Here is a 13,833-nt window from a genome sequence, read left to right on the forward strand (position 1 = left end):
AGTTGCTGTTGTTGTTCCTTCTGGCTGGATCTCTTTCATTACTTTTTCTTAAATCTGTTTATCATTACTTTGTTTTACACACTGAAACATGTTTTGATGCTATGTATGAAGTACTACAACATGTAAAAATGAAATCATATGCTGATAAATGTGATTGAGTAGCTGCAAAAACAAAAAATATTGTTTGTAATTACAAATCATAATATGAATGTCCAGTGTTAATCCTAGCAAAAATGGAATATCCTATAATGTATTGTAACTACTGTAGGTACATTGTATCTGGCTATTGTGGGCATGCATATTATTATAAACAGTGTCACATACTATATCACTTTGAAAATTTCCACAGAAAAATACCTACAAGCAGGTACTAAAAAAATCTCAGCTATGATGTAAGATCTTATTCATTTACACTTTGCTGGCAGAGATGTATTTGACTTTTTTCTGTGGTTCCTGTGGGATAAGTGCCTCAGCCCTTCAGGGTAGGAATGATCTGTTTTGTGGTTTGTTAATACAGCACCAAGCAAATCCCAACTGGGGCCTTTGGGTGCTTCCATAATATACACCCACCCTGGTTCATTACCTGGACAGAATATATTCTTGTGAACTGTAGAATTATATATTAGTATATTAATATGTAAGCAGGATTTCAGTGAATATCTACCATAGTTGTGTTTCAGATAAGGGATGAGTTTCATTTGTGTGTGATTTTTTTGTTAAATGAATTTATATATTCTAAATATATAAGTACTCTTTATTCACTGCACATGGCTGCCAGAAAAAGTTTGGCTTTGTAACATCTCACAGTAATCTATTATGTTACACTTGCTAATGTTTAAAGAGCCCAGATATTAATAAATGACATCCAAAACATCTATATTTATTATTTGAATTGTTATAAAGAAGAAAAAGTTCAGAGGTAACAAATTATATATCCATTCTCTGTAGATAGTAAAAGCTAGAAGCTTGTCATTAGTCCTATACTGTACATTGAGACCCTAAAGCATATGAGAGGGAAGAAATGCAACAAATAACAGAGCAGAATAATACCAAAAATCGCATAATGAGTCTGCCCTTCTGTTCAGCATCAGCAGATTCTGTGACACATTTATGCAGGTGAGAGCCAGTGTTTCAAGGTCTGGTGCACATCATCTTGCAGATTGCCACGCTACACCGAGTCACAAGTCTTTGCCCAGCTTGCTTATTACTGTAACAAAAGTTTCTCATACCAGACAAATATGACTGATGTGCAGAGACATTAGTCCACCCACGGCTGATAGCATAATCTTCTACACTGTGCGACAGAAAGTTAAACTTGTCAAATCAAAGATTCTTACAGCTTCTAGGGACTAAAACTCAGGCTTAGCCTGCTCTGTCATCTTTCTCCAGCTTACTAGAAGACTAGGAGAGAGGTTCTCGCAATCTAGGGAGCAGCTCTGAATTTAGATGATGAAAGCTATTGGCCCTGTCACCAGCTATGAAATAGGAGTTACACCTCTTTTCAGAGAGCCACTGATGTGCCTGAAAATAGATCCAGAGCTCTTCCAAAGTGTCCAGAACCGCAGCTGAAACACTGACTTGAGTCTGCAGTTCAGACTAATTACTTACCCAGGAGACAGCAGAACTTTTCAGGAACACCAGCTCCAGCTGTAAAGTTTGAATTCTTATCTATTGATGGGATCTTATAGAAATAACTGGAGATTCTTTGAGATGTGTGGTCCCTATCTGTATTCCACTAGCTGCCCTCCTTCCCCTCTGCTTTGGATCTTCCCTGATTCATGATATAGAAGGAACTGGAGAGATGGTCGGTCCGTCCCACCCTTTATCTCCTCAGAGGGAGGCACGAAGTGAGCCAGGGTGCATGTGCGGACCAACAAATACTACTTTCAAATTCTTCTGCTCCGGGCACATGGTGCACATGCATAATCCACAGTGGAATACAGATAGGGGCCACTTATCTTGAAGAACCACCAGTTATAGTCAATAATTTCTCCTTTTCTATCCATCTGTATTGCAATAAACTTAATTCATGCCATGGCTTCTTCCTGCTTGGTATAATGTAACCTCATTCTTTCCTGCCTTTTTTGACTATTCTCTTCCCCTTAATCCATCCAACATTTAGCAGCTAAAGTAATTTCCCTTTGCAGTTTTTTTGTCCATGTCTCTTTATTGGCTTCATGTCTTTCTGCATAAAGTTCATACTCTTTGTCCTGACTTCTAAGTCTTTTCACAGTTCTGTCTCTGCCTCATTTCCTCTCACTCTCATTTGATTCCCTGAACTCTGTCTACACTCCTGCTTAGCTGGTTTTTTCCCCCTTTTCCCACTCTTGCTGCTTCTAAGGCTGTTCCTTGCAGCTGGAGTGAGTTGAGCAGATTTACTTGCAGTAGTATGAGAATCTATCATTGGTTATGTAGCCTTCGCCCCTTATTTTCTTAACCTTTTCTTGGTATGGTTTAGAATAGGGTCAGCTGACCATTCTGGATCTCTCATCAGCCCTCTCTTCCTCCCACTTTTTGACAGAACATGTTTAGACACATTAATAACTTGGTATTTACCACAACACCATTTCCATAGAAAGTCAAGCATCAGTTGTAAGAAAATCAGCTGCACAATTCATGCCTGAAACACCTTTATTTATCTTGTGACAACTGTGCGATGTTAAATCATGCCCTCATGAGCACAGTAGTTGATTATTATAATTTCCATTTACTAAGGTTTTCAGCGGGGCTTCTCCAGCTAGTGTGGAGAATGTAGCAGTGTGGCTGCTTGTGGAATTTAACATCTAGTATATATTATTTATGCCCTGAGTAGACTTGCAAAAGTTGGGGGAACAGGGAGTGAGGTCATTCACCACCACCAGGAAGCTGGCAAAACTCTTCCCCCTCCATTTTATATCCTCTGCTCACACCCAGCCCAGTAAGTTATTGAATCCCCTACCCACTTTCTTAAGATGTCATCTGACGGGGGTTGTGGCTTGTTGGAGGGGTCTTGGTGCTTGCTTAGAGGCAAAAGCTGTGGTGTGGAGACATAGGGAGGCCTGGCTATAGCATCTCCCTTCAAAGTCTGAAGTCCAGTGGAACTGCAAATGTCAACTCATTACCAATCCCTATGAAGCAGTCTGCAATCTGCAGGTCATAAATCCCTTCATGAATTCAACCCCATGCATTTTGCCCAACCTTTGTGAACATCTTTTGGCAGTAATATATCTGTGTTTATATATACGGCATTATGTTTCCTCTGACAGGCAGAAATTTGATAGCACACTACACCCTTCCTTCATAATTCTCTTTGTAAAGAGCAAAATAAAAGTATTTTCATTTTCTGACTCTGGATGTTAAATCCTGGAAAAGTATTGCACCATAATTTGCTCAAATAGTTGTGGTTCTCTACAAAGCTAAAGACATGCTGCAAAAATTGCCCATGCAAGAGAGAGAACATGCCTTAATGGGGAACATTTCTAATTTGTTCTCTGCATTATCCTCAGGGTGTGCAAGGTAGAGAGGAGGACTGAGGAAGATTGCCCTCTTCCCCCACATTGCCAAAGCACCAACCACAATTATAGTCATTGTGCTTTTCTGCACTCTGTGATTCCTTCCTAGCAACTCCTGGGTCATGAGAAACCCCAGAAAGGAGAAGGACGAGGTGGGCCTGTGGCTCTTCCCTGTTATTCCTGGCTGGATGAATAGGGAAGTACATGCTTCAACTCGTGATGAAGCATAGCACTAATGCACCATACCTTCTAGCAGTGCAGCTCTGCATCAGCTCAGGGCAGTATCTATACGGCAGAACATGGTCCTATATAAACTGGGCCTCTGAGTTTGTTTTTTCTCAGATTTAGTGTATTTCCTTCACTAAATGAATTTTCAGCAATTGTGTTTGCTGTCAGTGTTGCATAGTAGGCAATATACTCCAAGGGGAAGGATGGTCTTGCCTGTTTAGCAGGTTTTGCTCCGTCAGTATCATGAATCATCTTGCAGGAATACCTGTGATGATGTTAAAAGCAACAGAGGGTCCTGTGGCACCTTTAAGACTTTCACTGGCTGATTTGCGCACACATAGTATATCAATGACATAGTTTGCAAAATGAACCACAAGAAATTACTTATGAATATGCTGTTAGTAGCAATGTCATGTGGGACAAAATGTTATTGATTTTAGTATCTCACTTTAACTTGACCTCATATTTGCTGTTTACTCTTTTGGCGCTAGTTCTGAAGTATGCTGCACAACTAAAGGTGCCATTCTTTGGATGAGAAGCTGAATTGAGATTCTGGCCCATCTCTAGTGGCTCTCCAAATGAGAATTAAACATCCCATGGCAGTTTTGAAAAGGAATAGGGAATGACCCGATGTAGGCAGTGCTGGCGGTTGTCGTGCCAAAGAATTTCCTATGTAGATAAAATAGGTTCTAATTCCTAATGTTGTATGCTAGGAAGGTTATTGTTAAGAGCCCAGTTTTGATTAATTTTTTCACATAGTTATTGTCCAAAGCGTTTAACACTTTATGTTTGAAAGCATTTTGAGATACAATACATGTGATAGGTGCTTGATTCTTGGCCTTGTGGCGCAGTGTAGTTTAATTTCAGATATGCTGTTTAACTAGCGGCTACACATCCTAAATCAATAGACGCTGTACTAGATGATCTAACAAAGGAGTGGCCAAACTGTGGCTCTTTTACAGTTAAAGTGCGGCTTGCGGCGCTGCCCCTCCGCCCCATTCTCCACTTGCCAGACCTGGGGTGGGGGAGCTTGGGACCACTGCCTTGCAACAGGGTGGTAGGGTAGGGGCCTCTGCCCAGTGGGGATGGGGGGTCTTGGGCCCTGCAGGCCATGCCTTCCATGGCTCGGGGCTTCAGCAGGAGCAGGGCTGAAGCCCCAAGCCCCGGCAGGCACCTCCTGCCAGCTGAAGCTCCGAGCTCCGGCAGGTATGCCCTGGCTCTCAAACTTCTAAATATGGTCATATGTGGCCTGAAGGATCAGTAAGTTTGGCCACTCCTGATCTAATAGGTCACTTTAACGTCTGATTTCCTTGTCATTTTGTAGAGGAGAGACCTCAGTATTGATGCAAAAATGATATTAATAAAATTATTATAATGTGTTTTAATTAGGTTGTTACCAACTTGTTTAAGTGTTTCCTGAATATTAAGATATATATAGTTACAAATAGATTATAATAATTTTATTAGTATCATAGCCAGGATGTTTGGAATTATAACAATACATATGTTTAGCTAGTTACATTACAGAGTGTTAAAGCTAATTAAAGAAATTCCAGAAGTCTTCTGCTTCTATCTCCCAAGGACAAGCAAACTCAAGACGTCAAATATCATAAAACATCAGTGTTTTAGGAAGAAACGTGATTGTGAAAGGAATGTGGAGTGTGTTATCAGAGCTATAGATCTAGGTTGTAAAGTGGCCATAGCAACCACTTCTCTTTTCAAAAAGTAATCTTTGCTTGTGTTCTTAAAATTCCAGGAAAAACATGAGTAGTTGGAAATGTTTTAAACTTTTGTTTATTTCTTTAATGTTGAAATGGCAAACTACTTTGTCAAATGCATACCTGCAAATATGTTTACCTAAATGCAAAGCTCCTAATATCATTGCTGTCTAAATGGTGAAATGCTTTATGTACTGGCATGGAATTGAATGGCCTTGGTAAACTAATTACTAATGTAAGAAGCCACTTAAGTATAGAATATTTATATTAATGGGGATTGAATTAATTACTGGCAGTGCACAGACAGTCCTTCACCCAAATCAGGAAGAAAAGAAAAATCATCTTTCGAAAAATTGTCATGTAGAATCAACAACTTAAGATAAAGACTTTCTAAAAGTTACTTAATTTTAAAAGACTGTTTTAAGAACTGAACTTAGATATAAAAGACAGGAATGTTCAGGCTTTTTGAAAACTGAATTTCATTTGTTGTCAAATTCTAATTTAATTGAAAGAATATATCAGGGAATGAACTGAATAAAATGAGTTAAAACTAGCTTTGAAAGTATCTGATGCTTTTCTGACACAAGAAAAACAAAGACAAAGAAATGTTGCATATTCACTAATAAATTATAGTCATAAAATGAAGAGGCTCCTAAGGACAACCCAGTAAGGCATGAAGTCCGTGAACTAGCAACCAACTTGAATCTAAACAAGCCTGAAAAGAGGTGTGTGTTCCTATAATTTCATGGAAATAGGAAGGGGAAAGGAATAAAAGAATCTGAAGTGAGACCCCCCCACACACACCATGTTACTCTGCTTAGACAGCAAGCACTCTGCAATTCCTCCTGTCTACCTCTACAAGTAAGCTGCCACAGACAGATAAGAAAAACAGAGAAGAATCCAGAAGAAAAGCTCAAGGAAAACCTTCTCAAAACTTCAATGCAGCTTGGTGAGCGAAAGCTAACTAAGGCTATGTCTACACTACAGCGGTAAGTCAACCTATGCTACGCAACTCCAGCTACGTGAATAACGTAGCTGGAGTCAACGTACCTTAGGTCGAGTTACCGCGGGGGCTACACCACGGGGGGGGGGTCGATGGGAGAAGATCTCCCGTTGACCTATCTTACTCTTCTCGTTGGGGGTAGAGTACAGCGGTTGACTGGAGAGCAATCTGCAGTCGATTTGGTGGGTCTTTACTAGACCCACCAAATCGACCGCCAGTGGATCAATCTCAGAGCGTCAATCCTGGCTGTAGTGTAGACCTGCCCTAAGACACTGCCAAGGGATTAGATTTACACCCTTGTAATGATTGTACTGGGATATAAACATGCTGTTGTAACTCAAATTACTAACCATTTCTCCTATTAATCACCAATGATTAGAACACACATTTCTGGAGAAGACATAGAGGCTAAACATTGGGAAACAAAGAAATAGTGGGATTTAATTGGATTTAAGATTCTTAATATTGCTTAATTGGCCTGTCTCAAGACAGCTCCTTAAATGGCTTCTTAGTAACTAATTTCAATATTTTCTTCAATTTCATAGGATGTAGTTAAGATTCTTTGCTTCCCCCAATTATCAATGGTCTGGTTATTTATTAATAACTAAAAGGACCCACTTGCCCTTAAACAAATTATTTTGCCCATAAATAAACTGTTTAAGTATCTAATAGGATATTCAACTGAATTCACAATAATTTTAGAAACAATATTTTTTGGTCTTAACTTACAGGAGAAAAGTGCCCCCAGAGGAAGTCCACTCTTAAAGGTGCAATATCTGTTAAAAGCTCTCCACAAAGGGCTATTCTTCACTACCAGGGAGATTGACAGCCAGGGTCGATTTAGCGGGTCTAGGGAAGACCCACTAAATTGACGACAGAGTGCTCTCCGGTCGACTCCGGTACTCCAGCCCCCCAAGAAGAGTAAGGTAAGTCGATGGGAGAGCACGCAGCACAATGAAGACATTGCGGTAAATTGACCTAAGCTACGTCAACTCCAGCTATGTTATTCACTTAGCTGGAGTAGCATAACTTAGGTCGACTTACCTCATAGTGTAGACAAGGCCAAAGAGACATACAGAAGAGATTGTAACAGGAGTAACCAATTTATCACTTGTATTCTGTCATTTATGTTGTTTTGTTTAATTTTTTCCCTTTTTTAATAACAACATAGCCATGGTTATTAATTGTGATTATTTTGCTAGGTTTTGATCATGGTGTCCCTTAAGATATGTAATAAAACCTCTGTGATTAAGTGGTGGGAGTTACACTGTTGAGCTGGCAGAAAGAGAAAGAGCAGGCCTGCCACTTCTTGGTTCTCTTTACCAAATAATTTTAGTTTGGTCTCCAACAATTAAAATGACCTGTTCTACCCCACAACTTGTTGGACCATCTTTCTGTTCAGTTGTAGTCAGATAAGTGTATCGTTCTAATTTCAAAATTAAAAAATCAATACAGTTCAGAATTAGAGCTACATTGTTGGCCCATGCAGTTGTGCCAAATTACTGCATGAGATTTGACATTTATTGAAACCACTCAAATATAAGGGGGATCTATATAAAACTATTCAGATTTTTTAATTAACTGGTGTGACCAGACAGCAAGTGTGAAAAAGAGGGAAGGGGGTGGGGGTAATAGGAGCCTATATAAGAAAAAGACCCCAAAATCAGTACTGTCCCTATAAAATTGGGACATCTGGTCACCCTAATTAGAACTGAACAGAAATTAGTGTGCGCACGTGTGTATGTGTATCTATCTATAAAAATAAATGTAATTGTTATAATATATAGTGGTTATCAGGCTAAGTGTGAGTATTGTGTTTATAGGTTCCCTTGATGTTTTCAGTACTAAGAGACAGGGTGACTTTAAAATTTTGGTCTTATCTAACATTGAAACCAGTCAGCAGAATCTCACTTCTTTTGTTTTTATTGTGATTAATCAGCTTTATTTAGTTTGTTAGTGAATGTATGCCTTCTGTTGTTTGTGATCTGAACTCTATGGCTATTTATATCAAGTTGTGGAATTTTGTGGAAATTGTATATAAATAAGTTTAGGCTTTTCAAATTGAATGAATGTGTTTTGTGAACTGGACTCTTAAGTGTTCATATCACTGCACGTTGGGCTTGTTATATTGACAGTTATAATGCTGTTGCAATTACTGCATTTAAACTTGAAATATACTTATTGTGTATTGGTACATCATGTCTTTGAGTTTTTAAAGTTACGTTAAGCAATTCATGTATCAAAAATTGTCATGAGTTATAAAGAAAATTAGGAGAAAATAGACTGTTTAATGAGCAAGCATAGATGCTGAATTGTTCATTGTTAGAGGAGCATATATTGAAATAATGTATACTTTGATTATTTATAACAGCTGATAGCAAATAATTCCAAGTATTCCAGGTTTGCACATGCTATATACCGTTGTTATTAGTAAATAAAAATACACGAGGGAAGTCAAATTATGTTAATGAAATGAAATTCAAGGTAGCAGTGAAAGCTTAATGGAATAAGTTACCATTTATAATAATTTTACTCAGTCCTTAAAATAAAGTCTTATTTCCTCTTCATTCCTTGTGACAGATGAGCCCCAATGAACATCTTATATCACTGAATGGACTTAATGTGGAGAGTGCTATTTGTTGTTACTTGAACATTTCTTGTAAAATCTACCAAACTGAAAACAGATTTTTATTTAAACTTTTCTTGCAATTATTAGCACATAAATAAGATTGTTACTTCAGAGTTTTATGTTAGGAAATGGAAATAAATGTTTTTATCATGAGCATACCTGTGTAGGACGTGTGTTGATTGCACAATGAAAATTACAAGTGCAAAATGTTTGAAGATTGAAATTGGGGTTTGCTGCTTCTATTTGTGGCTCCTTTGAGCTGTCAGTTGCCTAGGAGATCACTGGCAACATCCCAGCAACTACTTGTACCATATTGAAGAGAGGTAAAGAGAGAGCTGTAACAGATCTCGTGACAATCATTAGATGCTTCCTGAGAAAACACCCTGGAGTTTTTAGGAGGTTTATATTTCCACCACCTGTTTTATTGTCACATTTGCTGTTCAGCAAACAGAACAGGAAATATTTATAATCTCCTGTTAAATATTATATTTGTTTCTTTGCCTAGGTTAACCTATCGGTATCTATTAAAAACCACAAGATTATGTATTTCTTTTCCTTCATCACATAATCCTTCTTTGAGTCTAAGCTAATTAGCAGCCATGTAAAAAGATTAGTTAACCTTTGTGATTAGTGAGCTCAAACCTTGTGCTTTTCCTTTTACAGGTAAGTGAATGTGGCACTGAACATCCCTGTCGTCATTATTATCACTTTCCCTGGCTCTTATTGCCGATGCTGATTTATGGAATAAAAGCAATAAAAGCAATAGGAAAATACTGATATGCAGGTACTGTGGACACTATTGGAATATATATTCTGAGAAAGATGGTAAGTGCATGTTTTCCATCTCAGCATATATCATGACCGCTAGCATTTTTACTAATTTACAGCCAACATCTAGCAGCAGCATGTTGTCCTCTTGGTAACCAGCTCTATTTGGCACTGCTGAAAGGATAAAATGAGAACCACTTTGCAAGATTGTTGGGTATTGATTTTCCTGTAGACTCTTTCCCGGACTGCAAGGTTCTTTTGGCAGTGTGCCTTTTGAAACGTCTCAGCGTTTTACTTCAGATTTAGGCAATTTAGTATGGAAACCAGATATATGTTTGAGAAGCTCTAGTGTGGTGTAATTAAGAATGGACTGTCAAGCTAGGCAGAAAAGCATATGCTACAAATGGACTCTCTCAAAATCGGGGAAATGTTCAGTTTAATAGGTATCCAGAAATGTAATATTTTTAGACTTCTAGTAGGCTTTGCAATTAAATCTAATTTCAGCAAGATAATTGCATTACTTTTTACATATTGCAGATTAGTCAGTGAGGTTATACACTATTTAATTGTACCTCAGAGGAGGCTTTAATCAGGCCAGAAATACAAATTTTGGGCATTTTTGACTTGCTATTAAAATTAAAAGTAAAAGAATTTGCTTGTTTACTGCAGTGCTCCACCACATGTAGTTGTAAGTTAGTTTGGCATTATATGGGAGTAGCTTGGTAGTGCTACTGTCAATAAGGGAGAATTTTCGTTGTTGTAACAGCATCTGCTAATAGTGCAATACATAAGTCTTTCAACATTTCCATTTTAATCTTTATAAATAGGGACTGCTAACAGAACTGTACTTAACCCATATTTTAGCTTAAATATCTTTGGAGGCTTTAAGAATAAGATTGGATTGTTTAGAAACATATGGTCCAGCTTAGTTTCTAGGCTTCAGTCAGACATTCTAAACTGTTTTAAAGCCTAAATATTTTGCAAGTAGTCAAGATATTTTTGACCAATTCCTGTTCTTCTCCCTCCTCTCTCCCAACTCCTCAAACAACTGCAGAGGATCGCAAAAGCAAAATTTTCCATAGACTATGCTCGTGGTGCTGGAGCCCACACAAGATGGGTGTGTGTGTGTGTGTGTGTGTGTGTGTGTGTGTGTGGTCCCTGTGCGCTATTTGGGTTTGAGGGCAGGAGTGGTGAATCTGTCGCTAACCACATTTGTCTCTCTTGGGGAGTATGGGTGCAACGGCAGGGACTACTGCAGTATTTCTTCTACCTCCAGTCATTCTGGGGCCTTTTCTTCCTACCTCATGGAAGCCTCCTGGTCCAGATCTGGGTACTTGGGCTTGATTTTGCCTTCTAAACCGTAAGTTCTGAGCATTGCCTACTACTTCTCACTCCCCACATTCTCTTTTTTTCCAAATGATGAAATGAATGAAGCTCTATTTAAGTATTTTGATCATCAGACAATTCAGTGGGGATTTGCAGTGTCAGAAACATTATGCTAGCTAATTCACTACAATACATTTTCTGATGACACAATTCTTGGTTTGGAGAGAACCAGACTGATTTCCTAACCTCAAAGCACAGAGAGCTTTTATATATACTTCTGAGAATTCTCTGGCTTCTTCCTTGTGAATGAGTTTCATCATTTGTACCATCTTTCTATCAACTTTAACATATAGTCAAATAATCTGAAGAAATGTTACTAACCTGCTTACAGTGCTTCTTGAAATAGTAGTTAAAAAGCTACCTACACACAGGGCCGGCTCTGGCTTTTTTGCCGCCCTAGGCAAAAAAGCCTCCGGCCGCCCCTGGGGGAGGGGCAGCCGGAGCCCCGGCGGGGGCTCCGCTCTCCCCCCGGCGGCCCGGGGGAGGGCGCCGGGGGGGAGGGCGGCCGGAAGGGAGGGCGGCGAGCCCCGGCGGGGGCTCGGCTCTCCCCCCGACCTCGGCGGCCAGAGCGCCGGGGGCAGGGCAGCGAGCCCCGGCGGGGGCTCGGCTCTCCCCCCGGCAGCCGGGGCGAGGGCGGGGGGAGGCGGCCAGAGCGCCGGGGGGAGGGCGGCGAGCCCGGCTGTGGCCCCGCTCTCCCCGGCGGCCGGAGCGCCGCGCCGCCCCCCTCCAGGTGCCGCCCCAAGCACCAGCTTGGGTGCCTGGTGCCTGGAGCCGGCCCTGCCTACACAACTTTCATATGAACATCTTTGCACCTTTAACAGAAAGTACCAGGAAATCAAATTAAAATTCAATAGATTATAGGGGGGGAGGGAAGCAACAAATGCTAAAAAATTGAGTTGTTGGCCCCTTGCTATCTTCATGTAACCCCTACTAATGCTATTGAGTGTTACTCCTAGGCATCCAGGGAAACAAAATCCTGGAATGTAAAGACAGAATTTGGTTAGTTACCAGATGATTTTTTCAAAAGACACAAATATATAATGGATTTTGAATTGTCACTTGGACAGTGCATGTGAGAAGGCTTTGTGGATTCAGAACCTCTGCGTCACAATCACATAATTTGCACCTGCTGAATCTGTGTATGCTAGGTTAGAAGTACATTGTGGGTGGCCTCTTTTAGTTTGAGACTGTTGAAAATGTGCCTGTTTTTACTTATATAAATAATTACCTTACTGCTTACACTATTTCTTGTATTTCCCTAAACTTGAGTGACCTTGATTCTTTCTTAGAGAGAGGTCCCAGAGCATACTGGTCTTCTACTCCAAGAGGTCTCCTCCTACAAGATACCACAGAGTTCTGTCTTGTCATCATTTATTCAAGATTAGATGACTACAGTGCATTCTGGATCGAGCTACGTTTCAGGATCTTTCAGTAGCACGCATTGGTGTATATCACTATGATTCATCACGACCAGCAATGACGATTTTAAACACAGTTTGCCCTGTCTACAATAGATGCAAAGCCCTGTTGAAAATCATGATAGTAAAATGAGTGTACTAACATGTTTTAAAACACTGGCTCTTTCCCTAGTCTAGACATGGTGTCGTACTAAATGGTGACTCACATAGGGAGCATCTTACAACAGGGCTTTATAGCACTGGATTTTGGTAAGTTTATAGCTGGTGCTCAAGCTTCTGGCTTTGACTGATAAAGTCCTGACTAGTTTCGGAGGTAGCTTCTTGAGAAATTGTCTCATTTTTCACATTACCGCAATCACCACTGCAATCAGAACTACTCTAACCAGCAGCTGCTAGAATAACAGGGAGGCAGGTGGTCACAGAGCATTTGCATGAGTGTTCCTCCGCTCTAGAACTCACTACTTGTTCTGCCAGGCCTTGGGTTTTGTTTTACTTCAGGACAAATTACAAAGCTCATCTGTTCTCTTGGGCGTTTGGTGAGGAGATGAATTGAACGATGTGGGTGCGGGTATTATTCTGGATGAGTTTTATTAAATAGGCTGCCATTTAGTAGCAGTTCATTGTGGTTTTTTTATTTGTATACTTTTTGTATATTATAAAAGCTCCTAGAGCCATTGGGACTGGTGATTTAAAGAAATACTAATACATTAAAGTTTTTTTGGTCTAGCCTTACTTGGATAGCCTTCACAACTCACTTCTGGTTTTGATAACTGCAAGTAATACAACTATTCCAAGCCCATGCTTATAAAGTCTTTATACCACTCCAAAACCACATGTATTCCCCCCCCATTCTCCCCTCCCCCATCACTCTATAGTCACCCTCTAATTTATACAGGTCTGTCTCATCTTACGCTGGGGTTACGTTCCACGGTCAGCGCGTAAAGCGAAAACCGCGTATAGTCAAAATTACATTGAGTGTAATGGCGGGCGGAATCGCCCGCACTACAGGAACAGTATTTAAATTGTTATTTTTCCTCTTTTGTTTTTGTTTTTGCGGACCGCGTAAAGCTGAATTAGCGCATGTTAAATGCGCGTAAGATGCGACAGACCTGTAATGACTTTTTCACTATAAGGTGTAGATTAAATATGTATTTACTAGTTAAAATCAATAATTGGGAATGTTGACAGAATA

The 13,833-nt window shown here is 39.9% G+C and overlaps 1 protein-coding gene across 1 annotated transcript in view; it reads left to right on the forward strand.

The window, feature by feature from the left end:
- The first annotated feature begins 12,033 nt into the window (after positions 1 to 12,033).
- ANK3 (ankyrin 3) overlaps positions 12,034 to 13,833 on the forward strand; it is a 387,324-nt gene continuing 385,524 nt past the window's right edge. Inside the window, exon 1 of the mRNA XM_026651166.2 lies at positions 12,034 to 12,890. Within this exon, the coding sequence (XP_026506951.1) occupies positions 12,836 to 12,890 (55 nt within the window). The 5' untranslated portion in view covers positions 12,034 to 12,835. The remainder of the gene's footprint in view (positions 12,891 to 13,833) is intronic.

This window comes from Terrapene carolina, unplaced genomic scaffold, assembly GCF_002925995.2.
Source record: "Terrapene carolina triunguis isolate 2854851 unplaced genomic scaffold, T_m_triunguis-2.0 Scaffold95, whole genome shotgun sequence".
NCBI lineage: Eukaryota > Metazoa > Chordata > Testudines > Emydidae > Terrapene > Terrapene triunguis.